This window comes from Pipistrellus hanaki (genome assembly GCF_964339955.1).
Source record: "Pipistrellus hanaki genome assembly, chromosome: 7".
NCBI lineage: Eukaryota > Metazoa > Chordata > Mammalia > Chiroptera > Vespertilionidae > Pipistrellus > Pipistrellus hanaki.
In genome coordinates this window covers 2,097,030-2,113,166 of record NC_140509.1, presented here as the reverse complement: position 1 = coordinate 2,113,166, position 16,137 = coordinate 2,097,030, and the positions used below count along the sequence as shown (strand labels likewise).

General features: G+C 58.3%; 2 protein-coding genes across 6 annotated transcripts; one reads left to right on the top strand and one right to left on the bottom strand.

The window, feature by feature from the left end:
* Nucleotides 1-779: 779 nt before the first annotated feature.
* On the bottom strand, nt 780-6,687 carry PRR3 (proline rich 3). 2 transcript variants are annotated; one of them, XM_084890986.1, is made up of 4 exons: nt 6,255-6,687; nt 5,543-5,578; nt 2,708-2,995; nt 780-2,469 (listed from the first exon to the last, which is right to left on the bottom strand). In XM_084890986.1, exons 1-4 carry the CDS (start codon nt 6,340-6,342, stop codon nt 2,363-2,365), a joined length of 519 nt encoding a protein of 172 aa, XP_084747112.1. In that variant the 5' UTR covers nt 6,343-6,687; the 3' UTR covers nt 780-2,362. The 2 variants fall into 2 exon arrangements, with proteins under 2 accessions (XP_084747112.1, XP_084747113.1); XM_084890987.1 differs by lacking the exon at nt 2,708-2,995.
* Nucleotides 6,688-6,912: 225 nt separating this feature from the next.
* GNL1 (G protein nucleolar 1 (putative)) lies at nt 6,913-15,164 on the top strand. 4 transcript variants are annotated; one of them, XR_014795632.1, is made up of 13 exons: nt 6,915-7,105; nt 7,422-7,587; nt 7,855-7,991; nt 8,123-8,274; nt 8,390-8,461; nt 9,370-9,577; nt 9,711-9,806; nt 10,024-10,218; nt 13,173-13,351; nt 13,417-13,579; nt 13,787-13,927; nt 14,269-14,845; nt 14,901-15,164. XR_014795632.1 is itself a non-coding variant. In XM_084890974.1 (12 exons), the coding sequence occupies exons 1-11, from the start codon at nt 7,033-7,035 to the stop codon at nt 13,951-13,953; spliced, it is 1,608 nt and encodes a 535-aa protein (XP_084747100.1). In that variant the 5' UTR covers nt 6,913-7,032; the 3' UTR covers nt 13,954; nt 14,269-15,164. The 4 variants fall into 4 exon arrangements, 2 of the variants coding, with proteins under 2 accessions (XP_084747100.1, XP_084747099.1); XR_014795633.1 differs by having other exon boundaries at nt 14,269-14,857; nt 14,912-15,164; XM_084890974.1 differs by having other exon boundaries at nt 6,913-7,105; nt 13,787-13,954; nt 14,269-15,164.
* Nucleotides 15,165-16,137: the final 973 nt, after the last annotated feature.

Here is a 16,137-nt window from a genome sequence, read left to right as displayed (position 1 = left end):
TACCCCGAGAAACCTCAAACTGGTATCATGACCTTGTTCCGAGTCCTCTTCTCCACTCCACTCCCAGCCCATGCTGCCACTGCGACCCACCGGGTGACTGAACAGCTATCACCTCAGCCTCCAGCATGGACCCCACACCAAGTTGATCAATTTTTTAAAAAATATATTTTATTGATTTTTTACAGAGAGGAGAGAGGGACAGAGAGTTAGAAATATCGATGAGAGAGAATCATCCATCAGCTGCCTCTTGCATACCCCCTACTGGGGATGTGCCTGCAACCAAGATACATGCCCTTGACCAGAATCGAATCTGGGACCCTTCAGTCCACAGGTTGACGCTCTATCCATTGAGCCAAACCGATTTTGGCCCAAGTTGATCTTTTTCAAACACCAGTTTAATCTGTGATGCTGACCTGCCTCAAAGTCTCCTAAAGCTTCTGTCTTTTCTTGAAACTTCACCTGGACTGCTCTCCCTCCTCACCCGACTGTCCTTCCAAGCTGGCCCTAGGTGTCACCTCCCAAGCTTCCCCTTATCACATACTCCCCTGTGTTTTCCCCTGTAAAATATTTTTAAAAATATATATTTCATTGAGTTTTTACAGAGAGAAAGAGAGGGATAGAGAGTTCGAAATATCGATGAGAGAGAAACATCAACCAGCAGCCTCCTGCATACCCCCTACTGGGGATGTGCCTGCAACCAAGGTACATGCCCTTGACTGGAATCGAACCTGGAACTTTTCAGCCCGCAGGCTAATGCTCTATCCACTAAGCCAAACCAGTTTCGGCAAATATTTTATTAATTTCAGAGAGGAAAGGAATGGGAGAGACAGACACACCAATGATGAGAATAACTGGCCGGCTGCCTCCTGCATGCCCCCCACTGGGGACTGAACCCATAACCAGGGCATGCACCCTGACCAGGAATCGAACCATGGGTGACGTCCTGGTTCATATGTCGATACTCAACCACTGAGTCACACTAGCCGGGCATGTATTGCTTTACAGCACTATCAGCAGGTCTAGCTTACACGTCCTTGTGACTTTTTGGACATGTCTCTCCCCGTGGGTTTCCAATTCATTGGTTTCTGCTCACTGCCTGGCCCAGAGGTACTCCGGACACTGGAAGCCACTGTCACTATCACTCTGCAAACACCCAACCTGCAGGTAGAGCAAATGGCTGAAATTATCCGCCACCTGGCTTTGCCTTTCTCCCACAAAACCTTTCCCTTGGACTAACGTGGCTGGTCTGTCTGAGGGCCCCTCCGGCCTGGAAGGAGCCATGCCCACTGCAGGTGAACCAAGCGGACGCAGGTCTCAAGAACACTCTCTGCACCTCGGGATGCCACATCCCAAGGTTAAAGGGCTTGTTCCCACTGCATTTATTATTAATATAAAAAACGTTAAAAAGAAACAAAATTCACTTTCAGTTCTCCAACGGCTCTCACCCTCCCTCTTGTCCACACAACTCCTGACCATGTCCTCAGGGCCAGTTCCAGACTGAGTCTGCTCATTGCCGTTTTCACAGAAAACAACCAGCAGCAGCGATGGAGGTGGGAGCGGGCGGCAAGACATCCTGTGGAGATTCACAGAATTCACACGGAAGGCCTGGGGCCCCCGGGACTAGGCTAAGAACACGGCTGTGGACGAAATGGGGTAGGCCCACCAGAGGCTTAGAGCACACCTCATGGGCCCATGTCAAACCCAAAAAAGTGGCACCAGAGAATGGGGTCCAGGGTGGCAGCCTTGCAGGAAGGTCCCAGTGCTCCCTCGTTGGGGTGGGGAGAGCCCGAGGCACCCCAGCCTCACTCATTTGGGCAGAAACACCATAGTGCGGAGAAGCCACAGAGAGCCACAGACATCGAGACAGGCTACGGGGTGCGTTCACCCCGCACAGTGCTCTCCGGCCCCGCCCTCGGGGGCGACACCGCGGGATCCCAGCAGGAGAGCGGCCTTTCGGGAAGGGCCCGGCATCATCCAAGCTGGACCCCAGGCCAGGCAGCCCGGCGCTGGGGCAAGGCTCGCACGGGGGACTGGAAACAAGCAGCAGGAGTGGGAGGACACTGCTCCCGGCTCAGGACTGGAGGGCAGCAATGCGGCTGGTGGACAGACACACGAGAGGCGGCCCTTAGTCTGTCTCCTGCTCGGCAGTCAGTGGCGAGGGGAGAGGACCCAGGAGGCAGCCGAGGAGCAGAGATGGGGGCCTGAAGGCGAGGCTCCGGAGGCCGGATCGGCAGAAAGAGTGCCCTCGTACCCCAGTGATGAAACACAACTCTGACCCCGATCGATCGGGGAGGTGAGAGATGGGTGGGAGCTGCATGGCTGCGAGGTGACGGGCTCCCTCCAGCGCGCCGGGAAGGCGGTCTCACAGAGGAGGTCCGTTGACACCTGGGTGGTAGAAGGCACAGAGGTCCTCATATCGACAGTGGCCTTTTTTGGCAAAGTGTCGGCAGACTGGGCGGTCAGATTTGTCTGTGAACAAGTGAAAACGGCAATGTGAAATGTGAGTGAGGAAGCAAACACCTGTGACGGGAAGCGGAGGGCGGTCAGACTTCACTCCCCGCCCTTTCCCGGCCGCTGGAAGGGTCGTCTTTCTCCTGGGAGGAAAACATGAAGAGCTACTCCCACTTCAAAAGGACACGGGGAGAGTCCTGGTCACCCTGAGAGTGATGGGGATTCAATGTATATAGGCATAAGCAAGTGACCTCACCTTCCATAACCTGGGGCTCATCCTCGAGGGGGCAGGTATTCTTGACAAGCGACCAGCTTTTGAGCCTTCTAGGATGTCTCTGTTGTTTGTGAAAGCCTTCCCTGGGGAGACTACCTTGGTCTGGCTCAGGAAAAGGAGGCTCAGCACTGACCCCCCAACCTCGACCATGTAGGCGAGACCTGGGGCCTAAGCCTCCCCACACTGGGCCTCTGCCCCGGGGAGGAGGTGGGAGACTCAGCAGCGGCGGAATCATCAGTCCCCTTGGTCCCGGGGGACCTCTGCGCAGAGCTGGACAGAGAGAGAACCACGGACAGGTGATCAATGGCCAACTCAATCCGCAGAAAGCCTGATCTTTAAAGACTGAAGTCCATTACACACACACACACACACACACTCTCTACACCAATTCCAAGCACAGGACTCAATTACCACCAAAGACCAAACACTTTTGTGTTTCCACAACCCAGGTGAAGGACAGGACCCTAACATTCCAGAAGTCACCCCTCCCCCCGTGACTTCTACCCCACTATCCACCTCCCCCCCAAGGGACTCTCCTGACTTCTAGCACCATAGCATAGTTTTGTCATCTTGTGTCTGGCCCCTGTGCTCAACATCACATCTGAGAGTCGTCCAGGCTGCCTGAGCAGTTGCTGGTTTCTGCAGTGTCCCACTGCACGCACACACACCTCTTTCGTCCATTCTATTGATGGTGGACAGGGGGGTGGGTTCCAATTTGGGCTAGAACTAAAATTGCTCTATGTGCATTCTTACACGTCTTTGTTAACATGTATGCATTTCTTTGAGTATATGCCTAGCGGAGGTATTACTGGGTCCTAGAAGATATGTATGCTCAAGCTTAATAATGCCAAACTTTCTCCAAAGTGGCTGTACCAGTTCAACCCTCACCAGCAGTTCTTGACAACACCAGGTATTATCAGTCTTTTTCATTTTTGGCATTTGCTGAGGTGACAAGTTTTTCGTGGTAAAACATCTAACATAAAACCTGCCATTTTAACTGTTTTTAAGTGTACATCTCAGTAGTGTTACATAAATTGACATGATTGTGAAACAGATCTCCACAACTTTTTTTCATCTTGCAAAACTGAAACTCTACAGCTACTAAACTGGCAACCACCTTTCTACTTTGTGTCTATAAACTTAACTGCTTCAGATACCTTATGTCAGAGCAATAATATAGTATTTGTATTTTTGTGAGTGGCTTATTACATTTAGCATAATGGTCTCAAGATTCATCCCCGCTCGCCTCTTACAGGATTTTCACTTTTGGGGGCTGAGTACCATTCCACTGTGAGTACACCATATTTATTAGTCAGCTGTCAGAAGACATGTGGGTTGCTTCCATCTCTTGGCTGTTGTGGATGGTGCTGCTATGAACATGGGTGTGCAAATCTCTCTTCAGGATCCTGCTTTCCAGAAGTGGAATTGCTGGATCATATGGTAGCTCTATTTTAAAATTTGTTTTAAAAATATTTATCAAATTCAGAGATGAAGGGAGAGATAGAAACATCAATGATGAAAGAATCATCGATTGGCTGCCTCCTGCACCTCCCACAACTGGGGGATCAAGCTGCAACGCAGGCATGTACCCTGACATATTTTTAGTTTTTTGAGCAATCTCCATACTGTTTTCCATAGTGGCTACACCATTTTACAATCCCACTAACAGCGCTCTAACATTTCAATTTCAAAGCGGCATGTTTTTATCTTGCATTTACTTGTCAACTAATGATGGTATTGTGCACATATTCTTGGCCAATTAGATTTTGGTTTTAATGAGGTGTTTATTCAGTCTTTGCCCACTTTTCTAACAGGCTGTCCCGAAGAGTTCTTTATATATTCTGGATATGAGCTCTTTACTGGTTACATTTATTGTAAGCATCTTCTGTTCTAATTTTTAAATATAGTTCTTTATTGACTTCAGAGAGGAAGGGAGGAGAGAGAGAAACATCAAGGATGAGAATAACTGATCGGCTGCCTCCTGCACACCCTCTACTGGGGATCAAGCCAGCAACCTAGGCATATGCCCTTGGCCAGAATAGAACCTGGGACCCTTCACTCCGCAGGCTGATGCTCCATCCACTGAGCCAAGCCGGGGAGGGCCTATTCTAATTTATTAATGGTGTCTTTTCATTAACAAAAGTTTATATTTGCTAATGAGGTACAATTTACAGAGCTCTCCTTATGGTTAAAGTGAGTTTTCTGTGTAAACAAACATGCTTATCTACTCTAAGACCATGAGATTTATTTTCTAGGATTATTTACCTTTTACACTTAGATCGAGATTCCACTTGGAATTGATGCTTTGTATGTAATATGAACAGGTCAAATTTAATCTTCCCCAAGAATATCCAATTAATCCAGCATCATTTGCTAAAAAGACCCCTATTTCAGGTCATCTTCATCATAAAGGAAGTGTCCAAATATGCGTGGGCCGATAGGGGACCCAATGCTGTTCTGCTGACTTACACGCCTGTCCTTGCACCAACACTACAGCACAACGAGCTGCAGAGCAAGCCTTGCTGTGCAATGTGAGACCTCCCGCTTCACGATTGGCTTTGCAATCTCTACCTCGATCCTTTGCATTTCCATACAATAATGCAGATTCTTATCTTCTCTAAAAAAAAAAAAAGGTATTGTAACTAGGAATGCATGGAATCTATAATATTTGAGTTTTCCTATCCGTGAATACACAAAATCTCTTCACTTAGGTCCCGAATCCAGATCTTTTGATTTAAAAACCTTCCTGGGTTTTAGTCCCTCCCTTGCTCCCTTCTCCAGAACCCAATCAAAGGATCGGGGCCCCTTCCTCCTCACCTGACTTGGGGTCACCAGGCTTTCCACTGGGTGGTCCTAAGAGTAGACACAAAAATATGGTCATTGCAATGAACTAAGGGACTGATAATCCTGTTCTTATGTTTTGGTTGTATTACTCATTTTTTTAAAAACTATATTTTATTGATTTTTTACAGAGAGGAAGGAAGAGGGATAGAGAGCTAGAAACGTCGATGAGAGAAACATCGACCAGCTGCCTCTTGCATACCCCCTACCGGGGATGTGCCCACAACCAAGGTACATGCCCTTGACCGGAATCGAACCTGGGACCTTTCAGTCCACAGACCGACGCTCTACTGCTGAGCCAAACCGGTTTCGGATATTACTCTTTTATTAATCCAATCGGTAAAACCAGGTAATTGTAGCAGAGTTACGAGTTTTCACCCATCTATTTGCTCTTTCCTCTGCGAAAGTTTCCAGGATTCACAAAAAGGGGAGACTGGTTCCAGGGGACAACACGCCCAGAGCTAACCTCGCCCCCCTCCGGCTGCCGCCCGGGCGACTCCCCCACACCCCGGGTCCAGGCAGCCCGCCCCTCCGGGCCCCTCGCCCCGCGGCGCTGGCCGCTCCCGCCGGGGGAGGGCGGAGGCCGAGGTCCGGGCAGAGCTCTCCTCAGGCTCCGCCCGCGGCCTGCGCCGGCCCGCGCCCTCCCTCCGCCCGCGGCCCCGCGCCGCCGGCCCGCTCCGCTCCTCACCCGCAGGCCGCCCGGCGCCGCCGGCCCCGGCCTCCTCGCGCCCGGGCACCTGGGGCGGCGGCTGCGGCTGCCTCTTCCGTTTCGGCATCGTGGCGGCGGCGGGCCGGGAGCGCGTGCTTCTGCTTCCGCTTCCGGGGCGGCGGCGGGGGCAGAGCCGTCCGTTGAGTTTCCGGGACTGCGGGAGGCTTTGTGCGGTGTCTCACGTCACCCTCCCCGCGCCGCCGTCCGAAGGCCGGCCGCCGCCCCCGGGACGCGCACCGCTCCTCCGCGGCGCGGGCTCCGGCGCCGGCCGGGGCTGTCGCAGCCGAAGCTTCGCCACATCCGGCCCCGGTTACTATGGTAACGCCCGAGGCACCAGCGCGTGACCTCTGACCTCCCTCCCAAGGTGGTCACCGGGTTTCCCTCCGCGCCGCGCTGAGGCCCGTGGGCCGGCCGCTCCTCAGCCTCCACCGGACCGGGCCGCGGGGCTCCCGCCGCCCCCAGTGCGCCCGGCCTCCCCCGCGCGGCTGGTGCGGAGCCCGTCCCCTCCGCGCGCGAGGGGAAGCGCCGTGCGCGGGGAGCGAGCCTCCCACGCGCGCCGCCTTCCCGCCGCCGCCGCGCCCCGGCGCGTGGCCGCCCACGTGCGGGGACCCCCGGCCGCCGCGCCTCGCCCCCCGCCAGCCCGGCTGCGGGCCCGCCGACGTCACCCGGCCCCGCCCCCGGGCCCCGGGCCGCGGCCTGGCCGCCCCGGGAGGGGCGTCGGTTGAGGCGGCGGGAGCTGGGCGGAGGGCGGCCGGCCATGCCGAGGAAGAAGCCCTTCAGCGTGAAGCAGAAGAAGAAGCAGCTGCAGGACAAGCGGGAGCGGAAGCGAGGTCAGCGCGGAGCGGAGGCGGGGCGGGCGCTCTGGAAGGACGGCTGCCCGCCGCACCGCGGGGCGCGGGAGGCTGCGGAGCGGGCGCCTTCCTTCGCCCAGCTCCTTCCCTGAGGAGGGCGGGGAAGGAGGGAGCGTGGGCGGAGGACGGGCGCCGGCCTCGGAGACCCTGGAGGAGGGCCTCCCCTGCTCCTCCGGAGGGTCCTGAGCTGGGTGGCTGGGGGATCGGGCCGCCAAAGACGAGAGGGGGGCGATGGGAGCCGGCACGACCAGGGAGGGCACCGTTTGGCCCCCGGCGTCACCGGCTCCTCCCGCAGGGCTTCAAGATGGGCTGCGGTCCAGTTCCAACAGCCGCAGCGGCAGCCGCGAGCGGCGGGAGGAGCAGACCGACACTTCGGACGGCGAGTCTGTGACCCATCAGATCCGGAGGCTCAACCAGCAGCCTCCCCAGGGGCTGGGCCCGCGAGGCTTTGACCCAAACCGGTGAGCGTGGGCCTTACCGCCTACCAGGAAGTCAGAGCGCTGGGGGAGCTGGCTGCGTGGAGGCTTGAAACGAGGTGGTGGGGCTGGGCGGCCCGGGTTCCCTTCTGGAGGGCTGGGGAGTCAGGCGTTAGAGGGTGAGGATATTGCGGGAAAGAGGGACCTGGGGAAGGCCCACTCGGGGAGGAGGCAGACAGCCTTGGGAGAGCTTAGCGAAGTCGTCTGCACTGGAGTGGAGGGTTGCAATAGCTGCCATGGTCTCTGTCATAGATACCGACTGCATTTTGAACGGGACAGCCGGGAGGAGGTGGAGAAGAGAAAGAGAGCAGCCCGGGAGCAAGTGCTCCAGCCCGTCAGCGCTGAGATGCTGGAGCTGGACATCCAGGAGGTCTACCAGCCTGGTTCCGGTGCGGGGAGCCCTGCAGGCTGCTGCGGGCAGGCCTGGGCTGGGGAGCGGAGGCTGGAGCTGACTGAGGAAGGGGGTCTGGGACACACCTGGAACTCCTCACACTTGCTTGGATTTTTCTTGATTTTGCAGTGCTGGACTTCCCGCGGCGCCCCCCTTGGCGCTATGAGATGTCCAAGGAGCAGCTAATGAGCCAGGAGGAACGGAGCTTCCAGGAGTATCTTGGGAAGATTCATGGGGCTTACACCTCCGAGAAGCTCAGCTACTTTGAGCACAATCTGGAGGTGTGAATGGAGCCGGGACAGGAGCGGGGCGCAGCGACGAAGGGTGGATTGGTCAGGGGTCAGGCAGGACAGGGACTCTCGGCTCAGATTCTTTCCCGCTGACTTTCCTTTTCAGACGTGGAGGCAGCTGTGGCGAGTGTTAGAGATGTCTGACATCGTCCTGCTCATCACGGACGTCCGGCACCCAGTGAGTCCTGCATGAGCTGGGCAAGCGTGAGGGGGGAGGAGCTCGGGGGCCGGCAGAGCAGCGCCGGAGACGGGTGCCCTTCCTTTGCAGTCTCCTGCCTCGTGTCAGGGACTCAGTTCCTTATTCACCAGGCCACAGCCTGTCCCTCCTCCCTGGCCAGCTGACTCTCCTCTCCGTCATCTTTGATGAAAACCTGTATGCCCCGTTTCCCAGCCCAGCAGCTAAGCCAATAGAAAGTTCCAGCGTGGAGACCCCAGTGCCATGAGGCAGCTGGGGGCTCCGGGCCTGCCCCTCAGTGAGCGCAGGACTCACCTGGAATGCTGGGTGGTGGCTAAGGCCCTCGCTCTGCTGGACGCCTGTGCTTGCCTGTGCTGCCACCTCACTGGCCCTGCAGTGGGAGAGGGAGGCCGGGAGGGAACTTAGGGTGAAGGTCTGTAGCGGCCTGTACACGCACTCCCACACAGGTAGGTGCACAAGCAGCACTTCCCCTGTGTTTTGTTTTGATTTTGTGTGTGTGTGTGTGTGTGTGTGTGTGTGTGTGTATGTGTGTTTAAATATTTTATTGATTTTTTACAGAGAGGAAGGGAGAGGGATAGAGAGTTAGAAACATCAATGAGAGAGAAACACCGATCAGCTGCCTCCTGCACACCCCCTATTGGGGATGTGCCCACAACCAAGGTACATGCCCTTGGAATCGAACCTGAGACCCTTCAGTCCGTAGGCCGATGCTCTATCCACTGAGCCAAACCAGTCAGGGCTAGCACTTCCCCTGTTTTGTCTTCATAGTTCGGTTTGGCTGATTTACCCTTTGTCCCAGAATCTGCTACCACCAGGGTCTTGCCTCAAGCTGTGTCTGCTGGAGGCAGAGAGCTTTGGGCTGACCTCTCATTGCCCCCCCCCCCGTCCAGGTGGTGAATTTCCCGCCGGCACTGTGTGAGTACGTGACCGGAGAGCTCGGGCTGGCCCTGGTGCTGGTGCTGAACAAGGTGGACCTGGCCCCGCCGGCGCTGGTGGTGGCCTGGAAGCATTATTTCCACCAGCACTTCCCCCAGCTCCACATTGTCCTCTTCACCTCCTTCCCGCGGGACCCTCGCGTCCCGCAGGATCACAGTGGCGGTGAGTGGCAGTGAGGAGGCAGCGGGGAAGGTGGGTGGCAGGGGACGGAGGAGAGCAGGGAAGCCTGTTGACAGGGGACCTGAGGATGGTGGCAGAGGTGGCATGTGCCAACCCTTCTCTACCTCGATCTCAGTGCTGAAGAAGAGTCGGAGGCGGGGGAGAGGATGGGCGCGGGCCCTGGGGCCGGAGCAGCTGCTGAGAGCCTGTGAAGCCATCACTGCGGGGAAAGGTTTGTGGAGACCCTCGGCTCACCTTTCCTGAAGCCAGCCCCGTCTGTGGACGGGGGCGGGGAGGGCCAGAGAGGCACTGCCTCCGGGGGAGGTCAGGGCGGGCCGGGCTGTGCAGCCCGTCACTGTCCAGCTCGAGGGCATGTTACCGGCTGCGCCTCGCCGAGCCATCGTGGACGGCGGCTCTAGGGAGAGCCTCTTCGTCTTCTTCCTGAGCAGTGGACTTGAGCAGCTGGCGGGAGAAGATTGCCCGCGACGTGGCGGGGGCCGCCTGGGGCAGTGCCTCGGGGGAGGAGGAGGAAGAGGACGACGGGCCCGCGGTCCTGGTGGAGCAGCAGACTGACTCGGCGATGGAGCCAGCCGGCCCCACCCAGGAGCGCTACAAGGACGGGGTGGTGACCATCGGCTGCGTGGGTGAGGACTGGCGGCCTGCGGAGGGCGGGCGGAGGGCGGGCGGGACCCCGGGCACGGGTCTCCAGCGAGTGTTCCCTCACCCGCGTCTGAGGTGCTTTGGCTTTTCAGACTATGACAGTGGTAGCCAAGTCAGAACAGATGTGAGGAGTGCGGGAGGAGTCCAGAGAGAGCCGGGCAGATGGTGGTGATAAGAGAATTGTTAAAATGTGGCATGTGTCCAGTCTTAATGCCACCGGGCACTGTTCTGAGTGACTTGCGTGTGACCTGGTTCAGTTGTGGTTAACTAGTCCCTAGTAGGAGCTTAGCAAATGTCGGTTCCTTCCTGCATCTTCAGCCTCGAGTCTGTTTCCAGGGAGACTCCCTGGAGTGCAGAGATGTGTCTGCTCGTGTGCGGACAGCAGAGTGTCTGAGCAGGCCCAGGCCTTTAATTCTGCTGGGAGAGGGGGAAGTGACTTTGGCAGAGTTGTGTTATTAGGACCAAAAGGACCTGGCCTAAGTCAGGTTGCCCAGTGGTTGGGTCCATGCAGTGCCCCCACCTTCCTGTTAGTCTTCGGTTTGTCCGGGGATGCCTCCCCACTGCTGACGGCCTGCCGCCTCCAACAGATGGCTCCTTTCCAGGCGCTGCCCTGGCACTCCCCCACCGGCCCTGTGCCCTCTCTTGGGCCTGGGCACGGACTTGCCTGTATTGGAGGGGTAGCAGGGCGAGCAGCTGCTGGGACACAGGCAGCCCTGAGTTTGGGTTCCCATCAGCTCCGTTCATTCGTCCGCTCCTGAGCGGGAGGTGCCAAGGGCTGGTGCCGGCGTGCTGCGGGGAAATGGCAGAAAGGCCCTGCCTTCACGGAGCAGTCACCTGAGCGGTGTCATTTAGGGACAATGAAAGGGAAAGAGAGCAGCTGAAAGAGGAGGTCCCAGGAGAGCCCAGGGTGATGGGGGAGCGGCTGTGCAGTGGGAGGGGCCTTCCAGGCCGGGCCCTGCGGTGGGAATGAGCTTGCTGACTTGGGGCCAGCCAGGGGCCGAGCGGTGAAGCCAGGAAGGACTGGCTAAGAGAAGGCACTGGGGTTATTCCCAGAACGCTGTGCGCAGGAGCCGCCTATGTCAACGTGCGGGCAGACCAGCGGGCCCAGAGCACCGCGAGGTGGCGTCCTGGGCTCCAGGTGCTGTCCTGAGCCACCGGTAGTGCCGAGAGTACCGAGTACCAAATTCTGAGACGGGAAGGTGGGAGAGGAGCAGACTGGAGGGGCTGCAGAGGGGCGATTCAGGCATTGATTTTGAGATTAAAAATGTATCCCTAGCGGAGATATTGAATGGGCAGTGGGTGCGTGAGCATGGAGTGTAGGGAAGAGGACGAGGTTAGCATTTGGGAGAGATTTAAGTTTGGGAGCCACGGTGGGTACGCCTGTGCTTCGAGCTGTGGGAGCAGACAGGTGTGGAGGGGGGCCAGTCCGATGAGCTGTGTGCTGGAGAGGAAAGGAGGGCTCGCTGTGCCCCGTGTTGCTAAGTGAAGTGAGAGGAGAGCCGAGGCCTGCTCAGTGGCCTGGCGCGTGAACAGTGGTGGGGGGAGGGCGCGCCTGCTGGGCGGCCAGCGGGCGGGGACAGTGGCCTGGCGGAGCCTGCTGTGAGCCAGGGCCCAGGCAGTCTCTGTTCAGGCGTCTATTTGTGCCACGTTGAAAAGCTGAAACTGAACTGCATGGTTCAGGGGCACACAGGGTGTGGCACTGACAGGAAGGCGGGCAGGGAGTCCCTTACATGCAGGTCCGGCTCACGCAGGGCACAGGCTGCGGTCAGGAGGGGCTGGGATCCAGGGAGCGCCATACACTGGGCCCAAAGGGTGGTGGGTTCATCTGGCACATTTATATTTTACACATTTTTGTGTACATTACAGCTTTTCTCTTTTTTAAAAATATTTTTTATTGATTTTAAAGAGAAGGGAGAGAGAGAGAGAGAGAGAGAGAGGAACATCAATAATGAGACAGAATCATTGATCGGCCTCTCCCTACACACCCCCTAGTGGGGATCAAGCCTACAACCCAGGCATGTGCCCTTGACCAGAATCGAACCCAGGACCCTCAGTCCACAGGCCAGCACTCTATCCACTGAACCAAACCAGCTTGGCTGTTACAGTTACTTTTAAAATATCAGAGGAAGTTCACTGAGAAAGACAGAGGTAGAAGGAGGAGCCGTAGAAGAAATGGGCTCAGGAAACAAGTTACAGAAGCAAAGGAAGGGCCTTGGGGCTCGGGTGGGGGGCAGAGACAGAGAGACAGACGAGCGTGTGGTACAGCTTACAGTCATGAGGAGGACGTGACCAGAGGAGACCAGTCTGTGAAGGCGTCTCACCGTAAAGGGCAGAGAAACGGCTGTGGTGCTGGCCGGGGGCGGTCTGCTCCTCCCTCCCTCGGAAAGGAGCGCCCGCAGGCGGCGGCGGCGGTGGCAGGTGCTGAGTGGACAGTGCGTTTGACAGGACTGGGTTTTGCCCATGAGTGAGGTGGAGGGAGAGCGGGACCAGGGATCAGGGTCTGGACAGGGACAGGCGGTGAGTGGGATCACGGAGTCGGAGTTGGGCAAGAGGACATGAGAACCTGAGTGCAGTGGAACCTTTCCCGCGCTCGAGTCGGGTGAGAATGAGATGGAGGAGCCAGGATGGGTGATCTGGAAAGATGGGGTCAGGCTGGAGCGGGGGGCTGGCCGCTGGGAGCTTGAAGTGACCGGCTCCAGGCTGTCCACGGGGCTGGAGGCTGAGGGGGTGTAGGAAACGGCCTCCGGAAGGACATGGCACTGACCAGCGAGCCGAGCAGGGCTGCGCAGGCTCTGAGGTGGCCGGGGCGGCGATGGGCCCGGCGCCCGGCGCCCTCGTGCTCGCTCTCTGCAGCCCTGGCTGCCCGGAGGTGCGGGTGGCCTGGCGGTCACGAAGCCAGAGGAGGAGCTGCCGGTGTGACCTTGCCTTGCTTTCCTAGGTTTCCCCAACGTGGGAAAGTCCTCCCTAATCAATGGGCTGGTGGGGCGGAAGGTCGTGAGTGTCTCCAGAACCCCGGGCCACACGCGGTACTTTCAGACCTATTTTCTGACTCCCTCCGTGAAGCTCTGTGACTGCCCCGGCCTCATCTTCCCCTCCCTTCTGCCCAGGCAGCTGCAGGTACGTGGGCAGAGGGGTGCGGGGGGCGGAGGTCCAGGCCGGTGCTGAGGCTCGTGCTCCCACAGGTTCTGGCAGGGATCTACCCCATCGCCCAGATCCAGGAGCCGTACACCGCCGTGGGCTACTTGGCCGCCCGGGTCCCTGTGCAGGCCCTGCTCCACCTGCGCCACCCGGAGGCCGAGGACCCCGCGGCCGAGCACCCCTGGTGTGCCTGGGACATCTGTGAAGGTGGGTGCCGGGGCCTGGCTCCCCGGCCTTCTGCCCTGCCCTGTCCCCACTCCTCAGGGGTTCTGCCACCCACCCAGCTACTGGCCACCCAGATCGGTGTCACAGGGGCAGCCCGGTCTCTGCCGTGGCATGTTCTGGGGAAAACTGGGAAGATGGGTTAGGCAGCTGGGTTCATGAGCTTCCCTCCCACCACTCTTCTCCCTTCAGCCTGGGCAGAGAAACGCGGCTACAAGACGGCGAAGGCGGCGCGGAACGATGTGTACAGAGCGGCCAACAGTCTCCTGAGGCTGGCGCTGGACGGCCGCCTCAGCCTGTGCTTCCACCCGCCCGGCTACCTGGAGCAGAAAGGTCGCTGCTGGTGCCCTGCCCGCTAGTGTAGGCACCGGGGGCTGGTGGCACACGCCGGGCAAACTGGGTCTGCACCTGGCGGCCAGCTCTGCGTTACTGTCTCTGTGGCCGTTCTCCCGTCTGCAAAACCAGGGTGCCGGTTGCCCCCCGCACAGCGGTGCCCAAAACCGGAATTAACTAACGTGTGCAGAGCTGTGCAGTGCCCGGCAGTGGGAGGTGGGATGGGTGGAGGCATGCCGCCAGCAGCTACAATGTTGTTGTTGGTCTCTGCCTCTTCCCCCCGTCCTCTGGCGTTAGCCCTTGTTGAAAACTCCCCTGTTCTTTCTTGTCTGGTTCCGCAGGCACCTGGGAGTCCCATCCAGAGACCGCGGAGCTGGTGGCTTTGCAGGGTAGGGTGGGGCCAGCAGGTGACGAGGAGGAAGAGGAGGAGGAGGAGGAAGAGCTGAGCAGCTCCTGTGAGGAGGAGGGAGAGGAGGACCGGGATGCGGATGAGGAGGGGGAAGGGGATGAGGACACCCCAACCTCAGCTCCAGTGTCCAGCCTGGCCTCTCGAAACCCTTACACCATGCTGGGGGAGGACGAGTGCTGAGCCAGGCGCGCGTCTCCCTCCCAGTGTCTGCTTTTGGACTGACCGGGGTGTCCCCTCTGCACCCCAGCTGTGAATAAAGATTGTCTGCTTTGTAGCCCTTTCCCCAGACGGCCTCAGGACAGCGATGGGAGGCTTCTCTCCACAAAGGTAAAGTTCTCGTAGGAGTCGGGGTCTGAGGCCACTGCCAGCACCTCAGGAAGGCATGGCCCCAGGGGAGCGCAGGCCCCCCCAGGAGTGTGTCACTCCCTCGGGTGTGAGCAGCAGCCTGTGCGCCCTGCTGCCAGACCTGGGTTCTACCAGGAGCTTCTGGGAGAGAAGCAGGAAGAAGTGTCACTACTGACGTGTCCACGTGAGAATTCACAGGATTTACTCTAATCCCGCCAGTGTTTCCGGAGCGCGGGTGTGTCCGGCTGGGCTCAGCACCAGGTGTAACGCACAGACCGGCCTGCCTGGGATTTGCAGCCTGGCCGTGGCAAGACCACGCTCAGGCGTCCACGTTTCTGGATTAAGAACGGTGTGTAGTGTTCTCCAAATTCTTGGGGCTCAATTCTAGAACTTCCTGTTGATGAAAATATTAGTTAAGACTAAATGCTTGTGAAAATGTTGATTAAATGTGTCCAAGTAGAGTCTTAATTACTGGAAAACAAATAGCGTGCACATTTGTGATTTGAGCAGACCCACCTTTTAAGTTTCATTTTTCAGGAGCCTGTAGGCACTAAGGATGAATGGGGCTCAGAGAGCCGGGCCCCGGACGGGCCTCCGGAGTCCCAGCTCCCTGGTTGGGGTGAGTGTCTGACGGCCTGTACTCCAGCAGCGGCCGCTCTCCTGAGTCCAGGCCGAAGGCTTCGCTGTGCGTCTCCCTTGTCAGGCAGACAGCCGGACTTCTGGGTTTCCCTCTGGAAAAGGGCATGGCTTGTTTTATTGGTGACCTCGTGTTGTCTCGGTTGGGTTGTAGTAAAAGGGCTGTTTGCCAGGCCAGCCATTAGGTAGGGGTGAGGGTAAGGGCAGTGCCAGGTTCCCTTCTCCATTCTGGCACCCATTCAGGGTCTGGGTCACTGGGCGGCAGTGGAGCAAAAGAGGCTGAGGTGTTGGGGCCACACAGCCCTTCAAGCTCCGCCCGTCATCGGTCCCATCCCGCGTAAGCCCTGGAGTTGGTGCTGTGGAGCAGAGTGTGTGATCGGGCTTGGACGCTGCCCACATGCAGGCAGAGGAGGTTCCAGATTGAGAGGAAACCTCCCTGGCTTCCATGTGGGCTCCTCACCCGCAGACCGGGGCCGTGGACGGGACAGCGGGCCCAGCTCCGCCTCCCCCGGTCTCCTCTGCGGCTGCAGCTCCTCGGAACGTGGGGAGAAGGTGTCCAGCGGCCGCACAGCAGGCCTGGAGAGCCGGGCGGGACGGAGCTCAGGCTGGCGCTGAAGGGGAGCTGAGGAGGGGCGTTTCGGGGTGAAACCTGGAAGCGGGCACTGACCTCCCTGCGGGCCTGGCTGCGTGGTTCGTCCTGCTCAGACCTGGGAAAAGGGCCGCCACGGCGCCGCCGCTGGGGCAGGAGGGTGGTAAGTCGCACATATACCAGCACCTGAGGTTCGAGTGGAAACGCACTGCAAGGGACAAGGGCGTGGGG

Coding starts and splice junctions, on each gene's coding strand:
- PRR3 (XM_084890986.1), bottom strand. CDS start 6,342: ATGCCGAAACGGAAGAGGCAGCCGCAGCCGCCGCCCCAGGTGCCCGGG. Junction 5,579..6,254: donor CGGCGCCGGGCGGCCTGCGG/GTGAGGAGCGGA, acceptor GTCTACTCTTAG/GACCACCCAGTGGAAAGCCT. Junction 2,470..2,707: donor TGAGCCCCAGGTTATGGAAG/GTGAGGTCACTT, acceptor ACTTGTTCACAG/ACAAATCTGACCGCCCAGTC.
- GNL1 (XM_084890973.1), top strand. CDS start 7,033: ATGCCGAGGAAGAAGCCCTTCAGCGTGAAGCAGAAGAAGAAGCAGCTG. Junction 9,578..9,710: donor CCCGCAGGATCACAGTGGCG/GTGAGTGGCAGT, acceptor CCTCGATCTCAG/TGCTGAAGAAGAGTCGGAGG. Junction 13,580..13,786: donor TGCCTGGGACATCTGTGAAG/GTGGGTGCCGGG, acceptor TTCTCCCTTCAG/CCTGGGCAGAGAAACGCGGC.